The sequence below is a fragment of the Corvus kubaryi genome, unplaced genomic scaffold (genome assembly GCF_017639235.1).
Source record: "Corvus kubaryi isolate FWS band 111438036 unplaced genomic scaffold, C.kubaryi_AGA036_p1.0 37396, whole genome shotgun sequence".
Lineage (NCBI taxonomy): Eukaryota > Metazoa > Chordata > Aves > Passeriformes > Corvidae > Corvus > Corvus kubaryi.
Window position 1 is genome coordinate 11,045,643 of NW_024581135.1, and position 27,313 is coordinate 11,072,955.

Consider the following 27,313-nt stretch of genomic DNA (forward strand, 5'->3'; position numbering starts at 1 on the left):
AAAGCTTTGACCCCCAGGGCAGAAAAAGGCTGCAGATGTAACCCCAGTGACAGGCATATTCTCAAGCTGGGAGGTGCCCGGGGATGGAATGATGGGCAGTTTCTTGCTGCTGCCCCACACATTTTGCAAGTTGCTGTTGTCAGTAAGTCTTCCCTGGCATTTGCAAGGAAAATGCCTGTGCTCACCTCAGGGCCTTGAGCCACCCATCTCCTCGGTAGCTATTAAATGGAACACCATAGCTGGCATATTACTGTGACTGATGCTGTATCAGTCAACTGGAAAAGGGTTAAGCAAGCCTTAAAAAGAAGTGAGATGAAGGCTTGAATACCAGCCTAAAATGTCCATATCATGGGGATTATTCCAGGGTTGAAAACACATGTGCAGAGATGCTGACATACTCAGCTGTGCCCCTGTCCCTGCTGCTCCATGCTGGCCACACTGATTCCAGGCGAAGTGAGTAATGAGTGCTTGCATTGCAAACAACGATAGTCAATTAGCAGAGGGCACATACAGACTGTGTGCACTGTGACTCTCTGGTTTTATTGCTCATCAAATAAAATTTAGAAATACTCTCTATTAACGCATTATTTCAAGCCAAACATGCTTCTATTCTGTTTCATCAAGCCTGGTTTGATTTGGCTTATTTTTGTTTAAGATCAATATGATTAACGACTCTTAGACTTGCCAACTTTAGTCATTTTTGTTAGTGTGACATTTGGTATTTCTAGAACTCAGGAGGGAGGCCTCCTCTTTTAAGGAGAGTCTCAGATTTTCTTGCATTAAAACAAAAAATTTGTGGCGAGGTCAGTTGTGGAGAAATTTATGTGTGGCATTTAGTTTGTCATACCCAGAAGGCAAACAAACAAACAAACATCTTCCACAAGAACAAACCAAACCAACCAAACAACAACAACAAAAACCCAAGCAAAACCCCCAAAACTGACCCTCAAATGTGTTATCTTTTAATCATCTGTGATTTTCAAACACTATGCCCTTGGGGAACCCAACTCACAGATTTTCTGCCAACAAAGAGTGATTTTTCTTGAGAACAAATTCACTTCTCATCTCCAAAGCCAGGCCCACACACCAGTGAATTCCTGTATTGTGCATGCAAAGCCCAAGATCAGAAACCACAGGGGAGGGATGGCCCAGTGCCCAGGACATGCTCTGAAGGGGGTGCTTCACATACTCTTTCAGTCTCTATTCCGGTGCTGTGTTTTCTCCCAGAAGATGCCCAGGCTTTCCCAGGGGGTGTAGCACCTTCCTCGCTTCACCTGCAGCCATCTACAGCAGAAACAACCTTCCCAGGCAGATGTCAGCCATCAGGCCCTTCTGTGCCCTTCACCTTGTGCTCAGACCTGGAGCAGGTGGAGAAGAAGCTGCTGCAAAGCATGGATGTGTTTTACCACTCCCAGGACCTGGGCTGAATCTTTCCCAGTGCTGCTTCCAGTACTTCACAGAGAACCAAATCCAGCTTGTCCCTCTGGATCTCTCTTTTCCGTGGAGGCTCAAGGTGGTCTCTTTGCTGCCCTGCTTGTGCTCAGAAAGGACTTTAAAACACTTACAGCCTGAATAGACCCAGCAAGCTCAGGCCTGGCAGAGAAAAAATACTCCCTTTGCCAGCCCTTCATGTTAAGTGTCTATATTTAAAATGACTACATAACCTAAGAAATTATTAACAGGTCTTTACCAGGCAAATCCGATTTCTTCTTTGGACAACTGGATGGAATAAAGCTAAAAAATTTGCATTGAGGATGAGATTTAATTTGAAGTGCCAGTGTTAGTTCTCCTACTGCACTTGTAGGTTTAGAGAATAAAACTGTTTGCTAGCAAACAATTGTCTTAAACAAGATCACCATTAATCCTGAATGCAGCTGTCAAAAGGACTGAGACTGCAAACTAAGAGGGAACAAGGAAAACCTGGTAATTTGTTTGTTAAATATTTGTAAACTGTCATGTCAGTAATGGATAATAAGAAAATTTTGAGCCTCCAGAGCTGATGCATAACACAAAGCTTTGCTGTATTGCACCTAAACTATTATCAATAGCACATTTATTATAATAATAGATGAAAAACAAGCTTTCTGGCTGAAACACAAGATCAATTTGAGCTCAAGCTATTTGGACATGTTCTAAATGTTGTAATTAAAATGCAGCATGAATGTTCCTTTAAAAAAAAAAAAGTGAGAAAATAGCCTTGCTACAATTACACCATCCAGCCCTGACTCAGTAGCCTGACACTGAGAAAAAAAAAAACAGGCAAAATTGCATTTATGTCCAGTTAGACATTTCTCATCTTCAGGGCTGGCTGCAGAGCCTGAGCTAACATGACTTCTCCTGTTGGGTCAGGATCCAGCCCAGCCTTGAAGATTTGATGCAGCCCTGGTTGCACTGAGCTCCCTGTGGCAGTCAGGATTTGATCACAGTCCAGCAAAGAAACCCAGCTGAGCTCTATCTTGCTGCAAAGGCAGCTGCAGTTTATGGTGGAAAAAAAAAAACCAAAAAAACCCAAGGAACTGTAAAAAGAGATAAAGAAGCCACCTGTGTGGAAGGCTTTGCTGCTGGACCAAGTGCCTTGGGGACAGAAATGGCCGGAGTGGCTTTCTCCCCAGCACCCCCCCGCAGTGTTATTGCACACATCAAAGCGTGACTGCCGCCTCCCACAGCAATTAGAGACTCACGGACACCTCCCAGGAGCTGCCTGTCACCCTGGAGAATTGGGCTCTTCTTTTGTTCTGATAAAGAAGTGACTAGTGAGCTACAGCAATCTCTTGGTAGCTCTCTAAATAGTTGTGTTCTCTCATGTCTTTTAATCATAAACCCCACAAGGCTCATCATACCACATGTGCAATCCAAATTGGCCCATCAGCTCAGTTTATCAAAGGGACTTAATTTAATCCTAGTCTTTGATGGAGACAGGAGCAGTCAAAGTCTCCCCTAATAATTTTCTAAGTTTACTTATCTTGCAGATCTGGGGCGTGAAGGCAACTTGGACTCCAAGCACAGCACTGATAATGGGAAGCCATGAGGAGGAAGACAAAATTGCCAAGAGCTTGACAGTCTGAATCAAGAGAAACCACAGCAGAAACGTGGTAAAACAGTGGAGACTAAAAAGGCAAAATAAATCCCATGATTGGTGTCGCCACAAGTAACAACATGAGACTGGTAAAATAAGTTGCTGGAGGCAATATCTACCTCTGAGTGAATATCACAACTGTGAGAGGGCCAAGAGCAGGGAAATCCAAGCCAGGAAATGCAGAGCCAGAGGAAAGGAGGATGGTGGAGCTGCTCTGACCTGGCAGTGTCCCCTTCCAGACAGAGCAGGATGCAGTAGACATGAAAACACACCTTTACATGGAGAAGTGCCTGTTCTTCCCTAACCAGCTGAAAGGAAGCTCAAAACTTTCAGAGTTGAGCAAGTTCTGTCTAGCTGCATCTTTAAAAACACTGGTATGTCTCCTCTGCTCATTTTCAGCCCAACAGGTCAGTGTACCCCAGGACATGTAATACAGTAACACCAGCTACAAAATACTGAGCAGACTGAAGCAAAAACCCAAAGAAAGGAACCAAAATCCCTGGCTTCAAGGGATGCTGAACAATGAACATTAGGACCAAAGGCATCAAAGATAAGGGTTTAATGGAAAAGCTAAAAGCCCAGCCTTCTCCTGAGAGAGTTGACAGGAGAAGACTGGAGCAGTGTTTCACTCCCTAGCTGTAAGTGATGGATGTGAACACAGTGGGGAAAAAAAAAAAAAAAGAACTTTACTAGACAAAACCCAGCTGGTTCTGAAGCTCTCAATGGCTTTTAATAGTTTTCAGCTCAAACAGAAGAGGGAACTCAGAGCCTGCATTACAGAAGCTTGAGGAGTGCTGTAGGCTGTGAGAAATGGAGCACAAGCCCTTTGGTTTTAAGCAGCACATACAAAAGGGAGGTGCAAAGGAGGAACAAAGAAATCCTCCAGTAGGGATGTAAAGGACTGTGCTGGCACCATTAGTGCAGAGGGATTCTTCATGGCACTATCAAAGTTTTGGCAGAAGATGGATAGACCATCTGCCTGCAAACAGTCAAGACCATTTATTTATTTTATACAGAGAGTGCAGGTGGCTCAGGACAACCTTTGGGGAGCAAATGGAAAGAAAAACACTGATATTAGCTTCAAAAGTAAATCCACAACCAGCAGACAGCAAAGGGTAAAATGCAAATATTACCTAGGCTGGCTAATCCCCACAAAGGGACTGACTGGTTAAAAACGTGGTCTCATGAGGGATGTGCTCTTTGGAAAGGTGGAGGACCTGAATTTGAGGAGACCTTCCAGGAAGGTGCTTGTGGGTGGGCAGAGTGGGAAAGTCCAAACATCCCCTTGCTCCAAGGCAGTGGTGAGATGGGGGGACTGCACAGGTCCTTGGTCAGCCCTGAAATAACAGGGCAGCTGATGACACCGGCTGTGGATGAGAAAAGAGCAGGAACAGGCAAATTAAATACACTCTGTGGAAAGAGGGAGCTGTCCTCTGTTTGCTCTGCAGATTTTGGGCTGTATAAAGTGTCAGGAAGCAAAGCTGGCACTGACAGCCCATGACTGGCACACAGATGGGCTGGCCAGTGCTGGACCCGGGAGCTGCAGCACCCAGAGAGGCATCGGAGCATCTGCTGGCCTCTGCTGAACTCAGGGCACAGCAGGAGCTGGACTGCATGGCCTCGCATGTGGGGAGCCACTGTGACTGACAGCAGTTTGCCTTTTTTGAAAGACAGCAGCTCCTGGTGCCTGATGAATTCCTGCTGGCCTGTTTCACCTCTAACTCGGGCAGGAAAAGTCCATATTGGTACAGCACCTTTGAGAGGTTTCTTTCTTTGGTGAGGACAGCATGAAGGCTATCAGCAGCTCCAAGCAGACTTGGGTAGAGTCAGAGTTCCAAGAAAACTCACTTCCATTTGAAGAAACTTCATTTGTGAGTGGGTACATAAACACAGCAAGGTCTGGGAGATGCCAGTTATTACCCAAGACCTGGTCATTGGGGATGGGCAAGTAGACCAAGAAAGAGCAGAAAGTGCCCTGCCAGGATGCAGCTTGCTGCTCCTTGACCACAAAATTGAGAAGGTGAAGACTGGCAGCACATGGTAATACACGGTTATAACACAGAGCTCTCAGCAAAACACTGACGCTGACTTTTAAAAGGCCAAGCCTGGGATGGCCACAGAGCCAGCCCCACTGACACCAGCAGGCACTGGTGACAGAGGAGCTGCCCCTTTCCACTAGCTGCTGTGTCCATGCTGATGGGAGATCTGTGGTTGCAAAGGCAGCCCACTGACCAGACACCACTGCTGAGATGGACACAGCCTGTGTAGCTTTCTTTCACTCCTCTGCAGGAGAGAGACTTGCAAACTGGCAGGCTGGGCAGGGCCATAAATAACGTGCAAATAGGCTGGGGCCACAGGCAGCACCAATGGATGCTCCAGGGCTGGTGACAGCAGTGTGTCGGTCCAGAAGTCCCTGTGGCTTGACGTGGCACAACACAAGGGCTGACTGTGGGCAGCAACCAGGCACAGGATAGGTAGGAGGGAGATGCTGCATAAGCACTGTGCTCTGATTTGCCTACAGAAGATGGGTCAGGCCATCCGAAGTTGTGATAAAAAGCCAGAGCCAAAGCAGCCAGGGCAGATGCTGTTACCACCCAGACCCTGTGTGGTCTCTGCCCAGACACAGTTCTCCTGTGGGTCAGCAGCTTTTCTGGATGCAGGAAAGTGGACAGCATTACCCAGGACAACTCCCAAGCAAACACAGTGTTGCTGTCAGCAAAGAGTCTGCATGAGAGGAGGAATAAGCAAGGTTCTGAGGGCCAGCAAAGTCATCAGTGAGAAGTGACTTGTGGAGAGGGAAGATTACCATGTGGGACTGAGGGGGCTGACTGCTAGCAAAGGGAGTCATTTGGAGCTAACTTGGGAGTCTGCAACAAGAGGAGAACCAAGCTGCAGCTTGGAGAGGGTACATGTCTTCAACAAGTCAATTCAGCTTCTTTTCCTTACACACGAGTAGATCGAACAGGACAGGCCAAGCGGACTGAGCAACGTATGCAATGACAAAAAATAATCTAAAAAGGGATGTTTGCTTGATTTGTGTATCGTCATCTTGGCTGCCAGTTGTCACATTGGTGGATTCCAGCTACAGCTCCTCATTGCTCTGACTGAATTGCTAAATTCAGGTTTAGGTTTTTACTTTCTGTAAGCATATTAAAATTTTAATTAAGCACTAAGTCAGTGTTTTAGCAGGTTTTTGAGGCATTAGCTATTTATCGTGTTGATTACAGTTCTCTCAGGTCCTTAGTTATGGCCTAAATTTAGAGCAATTCTGACTGACTGAGCCCTGCAGGATAACTGCTACAACTATTCATTAAAAATGAAGAGATCAGAGCTGATCAGCTGACTGTGGGAGCCTGCAGCGTGGTTGCTCTTCTTCCTGACAATCTTCTGATCTACAGGTGCTAGAGCCAGGTTAATGCTGATCTGCTGGCAAAACACAGCATGAGAAGACGTTGAGAAGACGCAGCAACTCCTTGATTCAAAGCTCAATAAGAAACAGCTTCCTTCCTTGATATCCACCTGAGATGGTGAGGAAGGAGGGATTTTAAGCAATATTTTCTTTCAAGCAATTTCCATTAGGCAACACAAGCCCTTCTCAAGGCAAAATGTTTGTGTCCCCCATTTTTGTCCCTCTGGGGAGCACTTTGCAGGACACGAATGAGAGTCCCTGCTTTACAAAGAACATGGGAAGCTCCCTCAAGGAAGCAATGCCACAGTTCAAATTTAGCCAGCTTCATGTGGAACTTTGGGGCTTTTTTTCTAAATTGCTGCAGAATTATAAAGGCCCCACATCTACTTTTACATGAGAGGTTTATCACACACATTAACATGAAACACTAGCTACCAACAGCTAGTGAATCCAGCTATCAACATGCAAAACCCTGGCCAGATCTGTCAGCATCTGGGACCAGACTTATCTCTTAAATGCTGTTTCAAAATTGTATCACAATAACAAATGTAGTGATAATGAAATGCAGAGTCTGGTACCATCCACAATTCAGCAGCTGTGGTATTTGCCATGGAGCTGAACTCCCAAGTTTAAGCAGCTTGTGCTAGAAAGTGGTTCTTGTAGCTCAGCAAAGAAATTCAATGCGGGGAAAAAGGAGATTATTCTTCTGCATATCACCCTGGCTAAAACTTGTTAACCACCCCTAATTGTAGCTCTCCCTCCTGTGCTAATCACATCTGTAATACCCATTCAGCTGTTTGTTCTGTCCCAAGGGTGAAGCCAAGGTGGTGGCTCCCATAGGTGGTGGGGACATTGCCAGGGGCACAGCCACCTCCTCTTCTGGTCACTGCAGACCCACCAATGCTGGTCTTCATGCTGGTTTTTGCAGTACTCTGGAATGCCAAACCCATTTTCAAGCCATGGGTGACCATCTCCCCTGATGGCCCTTCACCACCAGCTAGGAGAGTGTTCTTCTGAAAGACCTGAAGTCATTCACTGTTTAATCACCTGCGTTTTCCTCTTCTCTCATTTCATATTCTCTGCAATTATTGAATGTAACCTCAGCTGTTCATTGAGGAATTGGGAAGACCTTAACCAAACAGCTTGCTTTCCTTCCTGCCCATCAGTCTGCAGTCTCCTTGCCTCACACCTCAGCCAAGCAAAGTGAAAACTTTTCCTTTCACAATAAAACTCACATCCAGGTCACTGTTCACGAAACCACGACTTCCACCAGGGCCAGCCCTGCCTCAGTCTACTTTGCCAGGCCCTGTTTGGGTATCCAGAGAGAAACTAGCTCCTGACCTGGCCAAGCTCCTGCTTCCCAGTCAGTGCTGACAGCACACACCAGCTGCATCCAAGCCAGTCCCATGCAGCCCTCCCAGGGCTCATCCTCTGGAATTCTGGGATTGTGGTGAAAGGAAGAGTGAAGAAAAGAAAGATGCAAGCCTCTTGAGCTGCACAAACAAACCTGCTACCTAGAGACATTTGACTGCCTCAGAAAGAGGAGGTAAATTTAAGGAACCGACAGCCAAGATGTTATTTTTGCTGAGTTTGAAATCTCATTTTTATGCTTATCTCATGCAAAACTGGAAATAACACTCGTCACGGTTACAACCTGCTAAGGGGAAAACTGGCAAGAGCCAGTGCAAATGAAGGGAAATTTTCTGCAAAAAAAGATCTTTCTCAGAAAACACCCTTCATAAAACCAGATAAACACACATACTTGCAGAGCAAAGCCAAACCCCTACAATCTCTAAGAGGGTTTGCTCTTGGAGCAACACATCTACAGTTCCCCACCATCTCTTCTTCCCTGTCCCTCAGCTGGAGAGGATGATTTCTCTAGGTCAGCTGGTGTGAGCTTTTCCTCATCTGTGCCAGGTAAAGCTTCACCAACAGCTGAGAATCTTCAGTGACAGGTGAAGTTGGACAGGCAGCAGGCTGCTATTTCTCTATAGAGGTTCATACAGCTTTACATATACTATCACTACTTCGGATCCTCCCTGTGATCCTAAAGCAAAGAGTTGTGAGGAATAAAGAATATTTTTCTAAAATTGGGTATTAAGAGCTGAACATGGCCCCATCTCTGAGCTGACCATATGGAAGAAAAACCCTGAGACCTCACTACTCCATGGAATCGAGTCCCAAACCTTTGATCCAGTCTTGAGTACATTTGAAAGTGATGCAAGGCCTCCAAGGATGGAGTTGTGGCTCTAAAACTGGAGGAGTGCTATGCAGAATGTGCTATTTTTCCACCTTCTCCAGCTACAGAAGGGGCAGCTCATTGTTACAGCCCCTAGCCTGCTCCTGGCTGGTTGTGAGCATGCCAGTGGAAATCCCTCCAAACTGCTGGTGCATTCCAAATAAATGGGTCCAATTTAGCAAAACTACAACTGCAGCTGAAGCAGTGGGAAAGAATCATACCAGCAACCAAGCAGGCAGATCAGAGAAGGAAAAAGCTTCCAATAGGTAATGGTGAGTAGGTGGGAAGAAGCAACCAGTTCATCTCTAAGAGGAATGTGAACAGAGCCTTACAGTCCCTCGAGCAAGTCTTGGGAGAAGCAGACCCCAGCCTCATGTTAGCACTTTATTTATAGCATTGCCTTCCTGTTCATAACCTTCCCAACTGTGAATTGCAATTTTTCCTTCCCCCAGCATTATGGTGATGGTTTGGAACATGGAGATGTTTGGAAAGGGGCAATTTGGCATCAGGAGTCTAAAAAGCAGATACAGATGACATCCTAAATGTATCTTTTATGAGTTTGGAAGGATTTCTTTAAATTAAGCTCAGAATCTGTGACAGCTTCTGGTAGTGTCGCCAATAAGGAAATAAAACAAAAAAAAAAAAAATCAAGAGGTTCTTAAGCATATGTAGTCTTAGAGATCTGGATATCTTGCTTTCCCTCATGCAACTTTGAACTGCTTACCAAGCGCTTCCCAAGGAAAGTGCTTCAATAATTTTGAATTGTCTCTTCACCACATATGCCCTCAAACCCCAACATACTTCCAAATTCAAGGCTTATAAAAATTAAATGCTCCAATAATTCTAAATTGTGTTTGTTCAGGGTTACTGGAGCCTGGCCATTCCTTCAGTTTGGGGATTTTTGTTTTGTTTGCAGTGGGTGGAGGAAGAAATGCTTTCTATTAGTGCTTCAAGTTGGAAGCTGGTCAAACAGCATCGCAGCAGAATGATTCAGCAGCCTCTGAGCCGATTCACAGTGTCATAAAATGGGATTAGGAAAACAACAATGCTTGGAGGAGAAAGAACCCACACAAAGAATCACAGCAGGAGAACAATACCAGAAAGAACAGAGGGGAATAATCCTCACTTGGCTTCTCAGAAGCAGGTTGGATGACCTAATAGGTGGCTTTCAATGCCTTTCATTCCCCATGGAGTTGCAGGGTTGAGCTGCGCGGATCCAGCCACCACAGCTTAATAAATGTCTCTGCATGTACTAAACCACCTCAAGTGCTCCTGCGTGCACATCTGCAGCCTGTTCTCATTTATCTGATGAGACCATGGTCCCCCTCTGGCACAAGCCCAGATGCTACTTCACAGCAGGCAGGAGCTTATTCAGAACTAGTGGTGAAAGTCCATGACCATTTAGGACATGAAGCAGAGGGAGCAATCTGTGAGTTAGAAACCAAAAAGCTGTGTTTTCTCAGTGTTGCTCAAGTGGGCAGCACATCAAAAGAGCTGAAGTGTCAAACTAAGTGTATTTCCTAGTACTGTCCTGAAGAGGAATTAAATCAAACATGTATTTTGTGATCTCCTGAACCCAAGTATCAGCGACCACCTATGGCCAATGCCAAGATGGAAAAGGAAAGCATAATTTAAAACCTATTCTCTGTGAACCTGAAGATCTTATTGACAACCTTATTTTAAATTAGGTCATACCTGTTACAACTGTGGCCTTGAAGTGACAGAGGAAGGCAGGGACTCTCTCAGGAGTTTTACTAGATCAGCAGTGGTTGAATTACTCCTATGCAGAACACGAAATCACAGCTTCATGCAATTGAGGAAAATCAGACAATTATATCACAATTCCAGTAAAATTGCTATATCCAAAGTTTGGTAGAGACAGAAAAACAAGGAGGAAAAAGAAAAATCTCATATGCCATGGCCTCTTCTTGTAGACCGAAAAAATGATAAAGTGCATCCTTGTAAATAACTCACTGCAGGATGCCTGGAATTTTATAGAAACTGCTGCAACTTGTCTCCCAGTGGGGAATAACTGAGGCATGAGATAAGAAATCAGCCATATCCTAACTTGCAGTGACAGGTGCTGTAAAAGGAAATGCCCAATAAAGGCTTAATGTATAGGAAGATGGCAAATAACTGTCTGGAATTCTGAAATAAGAAAGCATAAACCAATTCTCTAATCATGTCTAATCAAAGAACACCATCAGTTGCTAAAAACTTCTAGGGAAAAAAATGGGTATTGGAGAGGTGGTAGCACGCCTGTCTTCGTCAGTAGTGTTTTGGGAATATTTTAGCCTGCAGAATTTAATTCCCTGTTATTACTTCTGAGCCTGAAGGTGAAAATCATAAATCAGAACCATTCATAACATGGAATAATGGGATGAAGTACTCATAAGGAGAGTTACATGATGAAATCCTTTGGGACTGTGTGTAACCCTTACAGTCCTTGATGATAGCATTAAAAATTCTTCTGTCACTAATGTCTATTCTTCACTAAATCCTATACTAGTTTTTCCTCTTTCTTCTCTTCTAACATCTCCAGATTTTTGTGTCATATGGCATTCCTTCCACCCTTCCTCCCTGCTGCCCTAAATATATGTTTAAGGCAAAATCATAGGAAAGCATTCCATGCTTAAAAAGATGGGCAGGTTTTAAATTACACTGTAATTACTAACAAGGGCTTTTAATACCTGAGGAGCTTTCCCAGGGAGTTTTGCTCTGATTTCAGGAGCCCCATTGTTTTATAGAGGGCTATTTGGTCCCATTTGTAAGGTGGCTACATTTTGAGAAATAAAGACTGCAGTGGTCTAAAATAAAATAACACTGTCCCCACCCTTCTTTTACCATCTCATAACTGAGTACAAAAAAAAAAAAAAAAAATCCCAACCCGTGATGTGTTAGAGCTTTGTTTTCTGAGTAACAAGACCAATCATGTTTCCTCTGCTTGAGGTCTCTCTCTTCTCTTCTTTTTCTTCTAGGTCCTCTGGATCCACACTGACATAGAAATATCCCATGATGGAGAAAATAATGCACACAGCAAAGAGGAGAACAGTGAACAAGACAAATTCAGCCCACTAGGAAAGAAAAAAGAACAGCAGGTCAGGAGACCCCAGACTCAGTCTGGAGGACATCTCTGCACTTACAAGTGCTTTTAGAAGAGCTGGGTGAAAATTACTTTTTAGTTTCCAAAATGGCTCACAAGATAGAAACTTTCTCATTCTGTTTTCTGGTAAATGCTTGTACACATTATGTAATTACAAATGTGTGATACATCTTGAAACAAAACAGTTAGATTGAGTTGTGTTCATTAAATCTTTTCTTACAAATCTGTCCTGACTGGAACATATCTACCTGGGCTTTTTGCCTACAAGATTCTCTTGGGAGAGGTGGGTTCATGCTGCCCAGAAACAAGCCCCAGTTCACACCTTCATGGCATCATCCCAGAAATTTCACAGCCTGAATTAAACTACCTCTGCACCACGACCTCCCTCTGTAAGCCTGACATCTCAGGGGTGCCACAGACAGCTGGCCTGGCAGGATTCCCAAGTGAGAACCTTGAGGAAGAGCTGAATGCCCACTGTTCCTGTTCCTAGTGAGCAACTCAACCTGTGGCTGCCACTGTGTCCAGGCTCCAGGTCCAAACACAGCGAGCTTGCCTAGAGCTGAGCTCCAGCAGCATTATCCAGTGCAGGTCAGCTATTTCCTGACATTGGGAGGGTCAGGGAGGGCCAGTGCTCCCCAGGGGAGCACCACTGAGGGCCCCACTGAGCAGGGGCTGGGGGGCAGCTCAGGGTGGGCTGCTGTCACTCAGGTGCAGCAGTCTGGGGCTGGGCAGAGATGTGTCTCGAGGACACGGACATCCAGAAGCACCAGAAGCCTGTTGTAAAGCATTATCTCTCTTTCAAGAGCCAAACCATACCTGTGCCATTGGTGCAGCCTCGGCAACAATGAGCACAAAGGTATTCCCCACAGCCACCGTGAGCAGCCAGCCTGCCTGCAGCACCGACTTCATGCTGGCTGGAGACTGAAAAGAGGAGAAGGGCCTGATCAGTGGGAATTGTGCTGTGCCCTTCGGCCCTGCTTCACCCTCTGGTGTCCTGCCCAGTGTAGGTGTCACTGGGCTCAGCCTAGGAGAAGATGGTGGAATTTCCTCTGTGTGGAGTGGTTAATCTGTGGTTAATCTCAACAGCTGCATGCATACAAGGAGCTTTCAAAACATGGACAGGAGGACACATGAAGAAGCAGGAGATGCTGTTGTTGCAGAGCTGAATCCTGGTCATCTCCAACCTGCATCATCTGAAATGGTACGATCAGGACGTCCAAGGAGCCACACAAGCCCTGCAGCTTGGAGTCTGGTGCTGTGTGGCTGTACACCTTTGGAAAAGAGACTGGATCTTGATGTGAAATTTCCTGCTGAGGACAAATTTTTCACATCCCATTACAGATCATCCCACTGTATTAATCATCCTCATTAATAAACATCTGCACTTTACTCCAGGGATAAATTTGAGTAACTTCAGTAGCCGTTCGACCATGTAATGTCTCAGTCCTCTCTTCTCAGAAACCTCCCCAAACAACGATCAAACAGTCCTTGCACATTCATGACCCCTTGTTCCCTTGTTACAACGTTGCATGTTTAGACCCCTTCAGTCTCTCAATTTAAAGCATGTGCCAAGCCCTCATGCCACCCTATAGCCCTTGAGATACCTTTGCCTTTATATCACTGAAAAATCCTTCACTAGGAAAAAACCCTGATATTACACTATTCAGAGCTTTCATGTTAATTATCCAGTTCTGTTCTGTGTTCTCAGGTTTACCAGAAAAGGAGATTTCCAAGTATCACTGAGAACAGGTACCTTCAGAATATGAATTAATTTAGCTTGAGGGCACCCAGCAAGGTGTGCTATAATCCCACTTTCAGCTGAAGGACAGATAACATTGTTAGTAAGTGTCATGTCAAAGGAGGTATGACAAGTCAATCACAGATGCAGGAATGAATCCTGAAGTCTAATTGTAAGGCCCTTATCTTTAAGTGGAGTACCTGAGAATAGGAGAAGGCCAGACCCGTAATGGAGAACATCACCTCCCCAGCAGATATCAATAAATATTGTGGTAACTGCCAGGCCATATGGACATTGTTGGCTTTGATGTCTTCTGACTTCCACGTCTCAACAGTACCTCCAGAAACCTATCAGGAAAATAAAGGCACACTGATTAGCTGCTGAAAGATCAGATCTTTCTTAGCCTGGACAACAACAGGAAATATACCAAAATAAAGTTTTAAGCAAAGGTGGAAAAAAAGCTCTGCCTTTGAAGCAAACTATGGCTCTCAACCCTGCCATTTCCAAGCCTGTTGGGAATGGGGTGACTCCTGCTGCACAGGGCAGAAAGAGCAGGATGAAAGCATTCCAGCTCATTCAGGTACCACAAGAATTCCCTGAATTACTGCAAACCAACAAGTTGTCTTCTGTAGTGGGGCTGGGAAAAGCCTGTGAGGTTCCAGTGCAGAGCCTGTGACCTGCTGCTGTCCCCAAGGTCAAAAAAGGATGACAGGGTAAGTGCTCATTGCATCCATGTGGTCACTACTCCCATTTTATCAGCACTGTACAACTTCCCAATGATATCACTGACACCCAAACAAATTCAGCTCAGGAATGCCAAGAGTAGCAAAGACTGCTCCATATCAGATATATTCAGATAGTTACGGTACCTGTATTCCTAATTATTTTTGTTTGTTTTCCCAGTTGTAATTAATACTCCTTGTGATGCAGAGGCTCAGAGGCTGAGAGAGATTGGACTACAAGCCAGGAAAACACTAGATTGAAATTACTTCAGGCAGAAAGCCCTGTGTTTAAGGAGAGTACTTGGGAAAATACAAGGGATGTTTATGAGATGTTCTTAATCACCAATCATTGCCAGGGAGGGAAATCAAGAGACTGTATTTCAGCAGGCTAAAAGGGGTGAGAGGAGAGCTGTGCATTGCTCTTTAGCCCATAAAGAAATGTCACAAGCACCATGCTGTAACTGCACAGTGAGGAAGGCTGGGCAGAAGACAGCACCCCCGTGATTTAAGTTTCACAGTTCAGCTACATTAGCAGACTAATATATTGTATTCTTGATTCTTCTATATGGCACTCCTGGCAGAGGAGCAGGGCTCAGTACAAATCACTCCAATAATTAAAAGTGATCTTGGCCTCAAGCAAACTAACTCTCTACAGAAGGCAGAAACCACAGAGAGAGATATGGAAAAACAGAGGCTCAAAAATATTAAAGTACTTAGCACAGGGTGCAGAAGGACTGAGGCACACTGCCACCCTGAGCAGCCAGGGCTATAGCAGGGACTTTTGCAGATGGGACCACAAACTGGAATCCTTGGCCACAGTGACATGGGACACATCTACCTCAGCTGGCCCTGACTCTTGTGTTACCAGAGGCTCTGGGGAAATTTTCTTAGTGTAATATTTTTCATGCAACTTCTCTATCTGGTTTCTCAGCTGATGAAAGAGGCTTGCAGCCATGGAAGAAGGGTCTGGCCAACATCACTTCAAATGTGTGTGTTTTATGTACATAAATCTCTGCACTCACAGATGGCAGCATCTGCTTGTTCCCTTCAGGGCTGTACATCCCACTCCAGCTACTGGAATTGGAAAAAAAAAAAATGCCAGGTGCTTCTCGGCTATATTTTTCCTCCTACGTATTTGGACCCAGCAGACATGAACAGCTCCCATTAATTGCCCAACAGGGAGATGCTACTGCCAGGGAGTAGCTGACAACACTTTGCTCTGCTCATCACAACGCAGTAGCCAAAGTCTCAGAGGGCAGCTTAGCAGTGTGTCCTGTCAGACTCAGTTTGTCTGTGTGCCTTTGTGGTGGAAAGGTTAAAATGGGAACGAAGCTGATCACGTTCATCTCCGTGGCTCCAGCCAGCTGGACCAGGGTTGAAGCAGTGTGTCTGAGAGGCTGGCAGGCAGGGAAAGGAATCCACCCTCTCAGCAGTGCTCAGAGCCCATAAGGGCTAGGCTGTTCAGAAAACCATGCCTTGACTTTACGCTAGGCTCCAAATTAGCTGTACAGACAGTGAGAGGAGGAAACAGATGTACAACTTCACCAACCTCCTCCCTCAAGACGTTGTCCCTCTTCCCCCTGTGCATAATCTACAAATCTTGGAAGATCAGTCTTTAGCTCAGTAAGCTAAATGTGAGGATAGAGCAGACTGCTTCTGCAGTTTTTGGGTGTGAGGCCCTACCAGGTACAGTTTTTTAAAGACCACAAGCAGAGTCAGCTCTTGGCAGATGGTAATAACTCTTTGCAGTGCTCTGGGTCAATGTTAACTGCTTGAGCATGGCATGAGACGAGCACAAACCACAGATCACATGATTTTCTATGGAGGATTTCTATCCAGGGAAAGATTTTACTTCTTTTTAACCCATGTAATCTGACATGATCACAGCGTAAGGTGGAACAAATACACACCCACCTTGCTGATGCAGGTACCAAAACCTTTTACTATCCCTTTCATAATGGACTGCCTTCAGATGGCTACTGCCCAGGGATCACAGAGTGGACAAAGCAAGCGAGAGCCACCAACACAAGAACAACAGCACTGCCAGAGAGTAGAACAGGAGTGTGTAACCATCATAGGAACACTTACATTAGTTATCACAACAGTGTATGAGGCACCGAAGTCAAGCAGCCCCAGCTCCAGGGGGAACTCTCCTGTTTCAGTTATGCATTTTCCATTGTTATATCTAGATAAAAGGATGAAGGACAGTATTTCCCAGTTAGTTCCCCAAACAAAGAACACAGAGCAGAGCTATCCAACATGCCCCTGAAATGGAGCAGGGAGGATGCAAGATGCAAAGATGCAGTAGTGTTTACATCAGACAATCACTGGAGTTCTTGCCATCTTATCCTTCCAGAAGCACTTAGACACTGACTGGAATTCACCTAACAACCACGCTAACATTTTTAAATGGTTTCTTCTTCTTCTTAGTGCTGATTTATTTTGTTTTTTCCCCCTCAGGTTTATTTTCCTCCCAAAATTTGTTCCATTTCTTCAGGAACTGTAGGCCAGACAAGCAGTCAACAGGAACTCAGAGATGTGCACCCAGAAGCCACTTTGTTTACTTTTAGTAGAGCAAATTAGCCTGCATATTTGTTCTTCTGATTTTGGATGTGTGAGATGGCACAGAGGCTCAGCAGCATTGCCACAATGGCTGCTGCATCCTACTAAATTGCAGCAATAAATATTTTGGATGGAGCTGATGCAGAGAAAAGACATGAAGCTTGTTTTGAAACATTGGAAATGCTAGAAATACCCTACAAGAGCCAACTCCAGTACTGCCAAACCAAGGCCATATGGAGCCCCTGTCTAACAAGCCCAGCCTGCAAAGCCACGTAATGCTACTTCATGTTACCAGCCCACATACCAACACATTGTAGCATGGAATATGGATTGGCCTTTCCCTGAAAGCACCCTAACACCAGGAGCTCGGGCCTGAGAGAATAACAAAATAAAGCAAGCATGAAATGGCAGAGGAGACTTTACCATGCCCCACCTTACTCCACTGACAGATGCACAGGAATAGCCAGTCTCTTCCCTCCAGGCCCCCACATAATGTGAATAACAACTTCTGCACACACACAAGTGGCCCAGAGCACCTGCCCCGCACTGAGCTGATAATTCTGCTTTTTACAAACATCTGTCCCCACAACCACATGCCAAGACAATAGCAATGAAGGTTTTGCTATTAGACCGAGAAAAGCCTCTTTGTATCCAAGGAAATGCCTCAGTGAGGACCTTCAGCTCAGGAAGGAGACTTACATGTCCCTCTCCAGCAGCGAGTACTCAGAAGCACTGTAGTTTTTCTGAACAGCAATGAACCTTTTGCTATCAATAGTGAGGTTGACATCTTGGCTCAAACCATTAATGAATCTGCAAAGAAACCATATTTTATTGACCTGTCAGACAGGGCAGGAGAAGCATAATAGTAGACACTTTAGAAGTTTGCTTACTCTCCCAAAACATTCTGTAATTCCATAAGGTTATGAAAGTCTCCCTGCAAGTTACCAAAATATTTGTCTGATTCATTGCCTAGTTTTTCAATACAAGATTTGTTTCCCTGTTGCATAATTTTACCCTCTTACTCTCTTTCCTGTGAAAAGTGACCCTCACTTTTTTGTGGTCTAGAACCTCCAGGCAATCCAATCTCAGAGACCATCAAAGATTGCAGCAAATTCAGAGGAGCCCACGAAGATGATCAGAGGGCTGGAGCACCTCTCCTATGAAGACAGGATGAGAGAGTTGGGGCTGTTCAGCCTGGAGAAGAAAAAGCTCCAGGGAGACCTTAGAGCACCTTTCAGTACCTGAAGAGGTCCTATGAGAGAGCTGGGGAAGGACTTCTTACAAGGGTATGGAGTTAAAGGACAAGGGGGAATGGCTTTAAACTGAGAGAGGGTAGGGTTCGATTATGTTAGATTTTAGGAAGAATCTCTTCATTATGAAGGTGGTGAGACACAACAGCAAAGTTGTGGATGCCTCATCCCTGGAAGTGTCCAAGGCCAGGTTGGATGGGGCTTTGAGCAACCTGGTCTAGTGGGAGGTGTCCCTGCCAATTGCAGGGGTGTTGGTACAAGGTGGTCTCAAGTTCCTTTCAAACCCAGACCATTCTATGACTCTATGGTGTCTGTTCTATGGCTGTGTGAGAAGACAGAGCCTCAGCCTACCACAGGAAACTTGAAGCTGTGTATCCTGATGAGCAGGTACACCATGAGTTTCTACCAGTCGGATAGAGTTTTCTAGCAAAATAAGATCTCTTCATCAAAACTAAAACTTATATGGGAATGGTTTGTTTGGTGTTTTTTCATAGACAAAAGACAGTTTCCTTTTAGCCATTTGAAAATTGTTAGTAAAACCAAATATTTTTCCTTTGATCTCTGTTTTAAAATATTTTGGTTTTCAGTTCTTTAAATGGGGGTAAAATCCCTGAAGTTAGTCAAGCGCTTAACAAATTAAATTTTTAGGAAAAAAATAGTTTCTTCCTAGTGAAACTTCTTAACAATTTGTAAACGGGAAAGTCTGGGGATTTTGTCAAAAACCTCCACAAGAAAATATAAACCAATTCTGACTGAATCAAGTCTTCAAGGTGTTCAGTCAGTAGCAACCTTCACAAGCACAGGGCTATGAAGAGATACTGCTCTCCTACTGGGTCTTCACAGGTTTCAGATAAAGGGGTTGGCCATTGTTTTTAAGGTTTGCTTTGTTTGGTTGTTTTTTGGTTTTGCTTTTGTGGTGGGTTCGTTTTGTTGTTTTGTTAGAATGTCCAGCTGGAATCTTCTTTTTTTTTTTTAATTTGCATCTTTTGCACTGCAGCAGCCAGCACAAACCAGCACAGGAGTGTTCATGGACTAAATGGAGTAGCTCAAATTAGGAAGAGTGTACTAAGCAGAGCCCAATGCCCAATTGTTTATGAGGATGTAAAATTGTTGTTGTATCCAGTTTTGGAGACACTTGTGCGTGACTTTGGGTGAATGTCACGGGTTGGCCAATTTGCAAAGGACATGGCAACAGCTCCTATCCAAATTGCTTCTTCCCTTTCATCAGTGAGATGAATTTGCCACTTTTCCAAGGAAGGAGCTCTTTTATGTTGCCATCTCAGCCCAGACTATCCCAGGCAGTGAGCAGCAATAGTTCTCAGCTCTGCATGGCACATGTGGGAGGTGACACTCTGTCAAGCCTCCACAGCTGACACTCGAGTCTTGCATGAGAAGTGCGGACTAGATTCCAACCCGAGAACATCTGGGCTATGTTACATACAGATGCATTAGACAAAAGCACTTTCCCTCACCCAACCACCGCCAAATCCTCAAAAAAAAGCCATTCCTACCTAACAGCTGCCAAACCATTTTCTGGCTTTGCTTCCAAGTCTATAATCTAAAGAGGGGAAGAAAAAACACGTCAAACATATTTATTAATGCTGCCTTACAACAATGTGTGGCAGACAATACTGGTGTCTGCAGAGTTACACATGTGCTGCAAAGCCTGTGGAAATTAACAGGACTCTCACATAAGCTTTACATCAGGCCACAGATGGGGAGCCCTGCTACAGTGAAGCCAATGGCAAAATTTTGTCTCCTCCAAGGGCTTAAGATGAGATCATACCTTTTCTCCTCATCTCCCCTCTGTAACAAAGGGTACTGAGTTTCAGCCAGTCACCCTTCTACTAAGGCATGTAACACCCTCCAAAAAAGTATTTGTCTTCATCTTGAGATACCAAGAGAGCACTGCTCACATTAGCATCTTTCAGTGACTAGTTACAACTAAACTTGAGTGCCTTACTCCTACAAAATCTGCAACTGCCTAACTTTCAGACCCTGATTCTTGTCATATTCATAGACTTCACAGAAGTCTAAAGCTGAGAGGAACTACATGGTTACTATACTGATCATCATGCATCACTCATGCTTTCCCTGATCCTCAATACTCAAGAGATTCAACTGTTGTAATATGCAGGCAGAGAGCAGGAGAAACCAAGATGCACTGAGCTTGTTTGTGCTCACAGTCTTGCTCATGGTCTCTGCAGGCAGACCCCTGAAATGGCAATCTGGGTGGGCACACTGGGGAGTGAGAGTCTCTCTCCTGGAGACCACAGCTAGAGCAGCAGCTAGATAGTTAATCAACATTCATTTGGAGAAACCTATTTGGTGTACAATGCAGAAAAAACACAGTTAAGATGCAGACCTGCCCTGGAGGTGGTATGGCACAAAAAAAGAACACAAAGCAAAGCTCTTGGCTGGTAGAAATCCAGAGTGGTGCCATGTCCACTGAAGATGGCAGGGCAATTTCAATTTGCACTGCCCACAGATGGAACACAGGTAAGCCAAAAGGGACTTTTGGAAACTGGCTCTCTAAAATTTTTCTGGCCCTTTCTCCACACTTTTATCCTGATGCAAAACCCTGAGTTTCTGAGACCAAGGATCCAGAATTTCAGTATATCTATAAAATGCCTATTGTACTTCAGAGTAATATGCTACCCACAAATAACATATGCCCTAAATAATAAATAGCCACAGTGAATAATAAATGTCAGAGCAATAAATAATATATGGCAACTTTTTTTTTTTCCATGGGAGATACACGGGGATGAATACTCTAGTTCATTGCAGACAGAGCAGCCAAATTATTACTCGTTTTCACTGATGATCCCCAGAGCTCTCAAATTCATTTCCTGCCTACTCGACAGCCCACAAAGGAGAAGAAACCAATTTCAGATTGGATCCTTCCAGGAAAGCACTCCCACCTGAGTGAGTGGGCCAAACCCAGCAGTGAAGGAGGTTACTCAGGGGTGAGCTCTACAACACAGCAGTATGCTGGCATTGCTTTCCTTGTGTTGCAGTGCTGGAACAGTATCATTTACCACACTGTCTTCCACATCTCCCTTATCTACAGCTGTGAATGACAGGTCAATAACATCACCCAAGAGCACAGCTGTTTCCCAGCACATGGGAGCCTGCCTGTGCTGGGGTGGGCATTAATTTAAGCACAGTCTAGACAGCTGGGGCAGCACAGTACTAGAGCTCTGAGATTGCTATGCTCCAAGCCTGTTGCAGACTTTTGCTTCCTAAGGACTGTATGAAAACCACTGTACAAGTATCCATTTCTTAAGGAAACAGCACACAGCCATCAGGGTCACAGGGAAACTTAATTTTGTGTGATACTGAGCCCCAGACTCCAAAGTGTAAAGTTTGATCATCAGCAAAGAACCTTAGTGTTATGACAAAATAAATTCTTTAAATTAATTTTGGAAAGCAGTTATATGATTTCTACTACATAATATTGAATGCTTGGTGTGGCTACCCTGCAAGGTAGAAGGCTGAGCAACTACAAGGAGAATGGGTATTTTAGCATGAGGACAGATTGTGATGGTATTTACACACCTGCCACAATGTGCAATAACACCATTCATTTCAAGAGAGCTTCTTAGGACACAGCTACGCATAAAAGATACCAGAATTTGCTCTGCACATCCCATATGCTCCTCTCTGATTGTTGCAGAAATACACAGAAGTCCAAATACAGCCAGCTCTGCTGCAGAGCCTGAAATGAGCTTAATCATTTATTCTGTTCAGTAAAACAAATGGGCCTTCTGTGCTTTTTCACTAAACCCTTGCAATAACTAAACCCAGAATCATTCCTCTGATGCTTTTACTCCATGGCCAGCCCTAGAGCCTCTTTAACATCTTTGCTTTATAGAATCATCTTTGGGGGGAAATCTCTGGCTCTGTTTCCCCAGCTTTCTCCAGCTCTGCTGCCTAGCAGGCATGACACTGCTCTCCCACTGCAGCACACAGTGGATTAAAGTGTGCCCAGAAACTCTCAGATGCCACAACGCCTCTATTAATCAACCAGCAGAAATGTGTACAGATCCAGTGCCTCTAGCTAAAAAGTCAGGTTTAGAGCATCTGAGAGCAATCAGACAGACATTGCAACTGAGCAAATGAATTAATGAGCCTATTACCCCATTGTAGCATCACAGCCATTGAATTAATACTGTATTTACACTTCACTCCCACACTCACTAAGCGGCTTGATAGGCTTCCTTCTGCCTCAAAAACAATTAAGCTGTATACTGATTTTTCCTTCACAGTGTAGTTAAAAGCAAGAGTCAATCCTTGATGTTGCAGGGTGAAGTGAAGGCTCTGTTGCTCTCCATTCAATATTAATTTTGAGTACTCAGCTGGGTTCTGTGGAAGAAAATAAACTTGGTTACACTTTCTTCAGATAAGAAAGGATCTGTCTTTTCCTACCAAGTGCAACACTATTCCCTCTTTAAGGGAGCCTGTAATCCTGTTATCCTTTATTCCTAATTACAGGTGAATGTAAGGTGTATCCTTTACTGGGGAAATTTGTCTCCAAACATTAAATTTCTGTCTCATGTAACAGAGATATTATGCTTCATTTGTAAAGCTATTCCCATGCACTTCTAAGGTGATGGAGCAGAACAAGCTTTTGCATCTGTGGGCTTTATTAGAAAATGCTGAGGAAAAGCCCATCCTTTCTTCAATGACATGCAAGTCAGGCCTTTCAGTCCCAAAAATATGCTTACCTGAAAAGACTCCACAGGCTGCTGAAATAGGTCCTTGTCTTGGATTGTCACTTGGACAGGGTTCTCTGCCAAATTCAGGACCCGAATTAAACTTTCTTTTGGGACAAGTCGAGGCATATCGGTTTCCTAATTAAAGTAAAAGGCTTTAAGTGCCATGTGTATGCTTTATTAGCACTTTAATATCTCTTCATTTTTAGCCATAATAGATTTCCTCTCTGTAACGACACTTTTCCATCCTTTCCTCAACAGAAGTTGCACTCAGAGAAAACTGAACATAAATCTTTTTTAGGGAGGTTTCCTCATAGTAGCTCAGTGGCCAACCCATCATTCCTCCCAAAAATTGCTCTTCACACCACTAAGTGTACAGGCTACACACCTATTGAGGAGGTAGAACAATGTCACAGCTTTCATTATACAGCTCCCTAGTGCCTGGATTTAACCAACTGCCATATCAAAATGGAAAAATTTGTGCTTAGCTTTCAAAAGCAGTGACCAGAATAATTGTTTCCCACTGCAGTCAGTACAGAAAAATAATCAGACCAGAAGTTAAGTAGTTTTGAAAATCCCAGTCCAGCTTCATGTCTGTAATCAGTGATTTTGCATTACTGGACACCTTGATATCTATACAGCTGACTATATAGATATTATTCCTTGTTTTCTGAGAGAGGGAAGCTGATGCCTCCAGCACTGAGGTATCTCTTTCTGTCAGGGATCATTTCCTAGAGAGAGTACATCAATCAGTGTCAGCCTTGTACTACCTGCAGAGCTAATTTTTTTTTTTTTACTTTTCTTTTATTCTCATTTTATTTTCAAGTAGCTGCCAGCAATACTGCAGAGCCATTCATTTTTCTTCTATCTTATCTGATAATTTGGGTACTGCAAGCAAGGCATTTTGAACCTAACTTGGTGGGGAGACACACTGCCACAGAAGACAGAGCGAGCTGATTTCCCTGCATCCATATGCTGCTCTGGACCAACAGGCCTACTAATATTATCCAGCAAATTCCATTACTGTAGCATTTCACTTCTGTGACCCACAGTCAAGTGAAGGTGGACCATCTTATCCTCCTCTTTGCTAGAGCTTAAAATGGCCTTTAGGGTAAAATTTTCATGCACAGGCAGGGGGGGACCTCTCACTCACCTTGCTTCTGCCCAGAGGAGCCACCCACAGCCAGAGCAAACTTTGGTGCTTGGCCAGAGATGCTGCTGGCAATGAGATCATTTCTTTACTCACATAAAGAGATCAGAAAAAAGACCTGAACCCACAAAGTCTCATTTCAGTGGGAGGCTCATTAGGGGATTCACCTGAGGAACCAGCAGATGTTAATCCAGGGCTGTGAGCCAGCCACTCTAACAGAGCATTTTAAGTATACATAGAAGCTTTAAAAATTAATCCTGGAGTAACTTTCGTGAGACAAAGGTCAGCCAAAGTCTACACAATGCTGGTCATGAGCCAGAAACAAACAGTACAAATCTGCAGGAGCTAACGTGGCATTTATAAGAGATTTTCTGCCATCTTGTCTGGGCATGCCTGGCAGTCCCTGATGCCTGTGACTGCATTCACCTGCCTTTCCAGAGAAACAATCTGGCTTGTAAGAAAAAAAAAAAAAAAGCCATCCCCACCCTAAAGCAGGAAAGTAATTAAATTTAGAAATTCTAAAACAATTAAATAAAAAAACCAAAACCACCACACACACACAAAAGACCCCAAACAGAAAAGTACAGGCAAGCTACAGCAAGAAATAGGAGAGAGAACAGACTACCTTTTGGAAATTAATCACTAGCATTAACTAGATGTCTGTCAAGCACTTTGACGATGGAAATCTAGAATATAGACCAATACAGATGACCAGCACAGCAAAACTGCAAAGACTAGAAAGAAAGACATAGAGACAAAGAGAGGGAAAAGTAGACAAGGAATTATCATTAGCAACTGGATCAGTATGCTCAATTGTAAAGAAAACATAACAAATTTTGATCAAGGAGCACAATGGCTTAAAGGATTATCTACCAGGCATCAATAAACACACCCCATGGAAAGAAAGTACTTCTGAGGAATGCCTTGTGCTTTACTTACATTTATTTTGACTTCTATAACAGCTGCAAGTCCAAACGCCAGCCCTGCAAGGATCATACCTGTTGCCATTTTCCTAATAGGTCTATGGAGCAAATGAAAGAGGTGCCATTAAGGAAAAAAAGTAAATGAAACTATAGAATACCATTCCTCAGAGCCAAAGATGTGCCAAAACCATGTAATAAACTGTCCAACAGGTGGCACTCAGGATGACAGGCTGTTTAAATTGCCGATCTTTTAACTTAAAACTATTTTATTATTCTGTATGAGGCCAGGACTGAGGCCAATTAAAACTGATATGCTGTGAAAAGAAGTTCTTTCCTTGCAAGTTTCATATTATCTTTTTCCCAGCTCTTCTAGTGGGAATAGCTCATGACATTATGTTAATCCATGATGTTGGAAGGAGCACTACAAATGATATATCTTCAAGTCCCTTTTGGGAAAGGCAGAAGATAAGTAACATGGAATGAGGAACAGAAAAATGTGCAGTTTGTGTCATCAATGTTTCTGACCATCTGGGGCATCATTCTGGGTTATTTCTCATGCCAATACATTTACATTTCCAGAAAATAAAGAGCTTGCTTCTAAACTCAAGGCAAAGCTAGTGCAACTTTACCAGAGTTACGTGAGAAAATCTGATACGAAGCAGAATAAAACATATCCAGAACAGCAGGTTCAAACTGAGTATCGATTTGTTGAGATCTGAAACAAATCTGGCTCTAGATTCAGTGATCTCCACTCTTTGTAATGGTCTTTAGTCCTGGCATTCAGTCCTGGTTGGTGCTTGAGTTTGTGCTGCTGGGAGAGCTACTCTGTGAGCTGGTCATCAGGCAGGAAGTTCTTTGCCAAGTCGGGCACAGTCCAGACCATGGGCTCACAATGAGGTATCAGGCAGAAGCACAGCCTCTGATGTGTAGCCTCCAAAAGGGGCACCATTGCAGGGCTGGACAATGTTTTTGATACGTCTTTAGGTGCAAGTAATTCAGCACGGTGGGAAACGACCAGCAGGGTGAAGGGGAAGGCTTCTGAGGCACCTGCCACCCCCATTTTATGCGGTTTCATCTGTCCAGCATTTTAGTTTGGATTAGGAACATGCTTTTTAAGGCAATCTCCCCTCTCATCGCCCTTTCCCATGCTATGGTTCACATGGTGCTGGAGCATGGAAACTTGGCTCCTTTCAGTTGAAACTCCAGTGGCAAAGGCACTTCATGAGCACACATAATATACTGCCACTGCTGCAGGGCATCACTCCACAGAGGCAGAATACAGACACTCTGAAGTTAATTCACACAAAATTCATAAAGTGGGTCTCATAAACAACCTGAGGTTAACTCCTATTATACTGCACTTCTTGCTAACATAGACTAAGGATAAAATGCTTGGCTCATATGGAAATCCCCTTACGCACTCACTGGTTCAGATCCTAGCCAGCATGGGACCATGAATTTGGTCCCACAGGAACTCTTCAGGGAGGCAATCGTTTAGGCATGATATGGGAAACAAGGTGGAAAACACGTTGATCAAATTCAAAGTGAGACTATTCATATCTGCTTTTGGAAAAATCTGTACAGAGCAGAATCCAACATCACTGAGTTTTACCCTCTGGAATTTCCATGGTCTGTGGAAGAGGGTGATGCTGCCACTTGGGACTGAAGTATACTCAAGTATTCGGAAAGGTGAATGAAAGTTTGTGTTTCTCTTCCTTAAAAACTATTCTGCACACTTACTGCAAAAGAAAAAGCACAGATGCATCTGCACTGTCCCCAAGTACTTACGTGAAATTCAATTTGCACATGTTTATCAGGGGGTAGAGCCCAAGGTCAAAAATTGGGATGAAGACAAGAATAAGAAGTGGATTTAAGAACTGCAATACAAAAGAATGCGAGTTCAGTGAGTAGAAAGCAACTTTCAGTAATTAAACCCATAAAGCACTGTCCTCCAGAAATAATTCCATTACAGAAGGGACATGGACAAACACTTTAAACCTCCTTTTAAAATATAATCATAATTTGCACTTAACAGCTTCTGCTATTTAGTTTTCACAGGCATGAATACATTTTGTTCATATCCTCCCCTCCAAGAGGTGAGCAAGCATCACTGGCCCAGTTTCCCTGGAGAGAGAACTGAAACATGATGTTTTTAAAGAGTACAAACCCCACTGACAATAGAGACAGGTGACCTTTGGTGCTGTGGTGGGACCTTAAAACAAATCAGCAACAATGGAAACATCTTGGGACTCCAGCAAAATCCCAGAGGAACAGGCACTATTCTGTGAGACTGGCAATTTCTCGCACTTCAACAAAACTGAGTAATCCCCCAGGAACAAAATTTCTCCTGGAAGGGGCACAGCTTGTCTGCCAGCCAGCAGTGGCAGAGCAAGAAAATAGACAGTGATGAAGAACAAGCAGAG

At 44.0% G+C, this 27,313-nt stretch overlaps 1 protein-coding gene across 16 annotated transcripts in view; it reads right to left on the reverse strand.

Annotated features, from left to right (window-relative positions):
• Nucleotides 1–515: 515 nt before the first annotated feature.
• SLC15A2 (solute carrier family 15 member 2) overlaps nt 516–27,313 on the reverse strand; it is a 72,874-nt gene continuing 46,076 nt past the window's right edge. For 7 of the 16 annotated variants that reach the window (XM_042041562.1, XM_042041558.1, XM_042041554.1 and 4 more), the window contains 10 exons: nt 26,679–26,767; nt 24,907–24,988; nt 22,830–22,955; nt 22,303–22,467; nt 19,611–19,657; nt 17,549–17,659; nt 16,376–16,472; nt 13,766–13,912; nt 12,644–12,748; nt 516–11,798 (listed from right to left, as the gene is read on the reverse strand). In XM_042041562.1, the coding sequence (XP_041897496.1) occupies nt 11,622–11,798; nt 12,644–12,748; nt 13,766–13,912; nt 16,376–16,472; nt 17,549–17,659; nt 19,611–19,657; nt 22,303–22,467; nt 22,830–22,955; nt 24,907–24,988; nt 26,679–26,767 (1,146 nt within the window). In that variant the 3' untranslated portion in view covers nt 516–11,621. Of the gene's footprint in view, nt 11,799–12,643; nt 13,138–13,765; nt 13,913–16,375; nt 16,473–17,548; nt 17,660–19,610; nt 19,658–22,302; nt 22,468–22,829; nt 22,956–24,906; nt 24,989–26,678; nt 26,768–27,313 lie in introns of all 16 variants that reach the window. The other 9 variants (XR_006018279.1, XR_006018278.1, XR_006018277.1 and 6 more) reach the window with 9 other exon arrangements.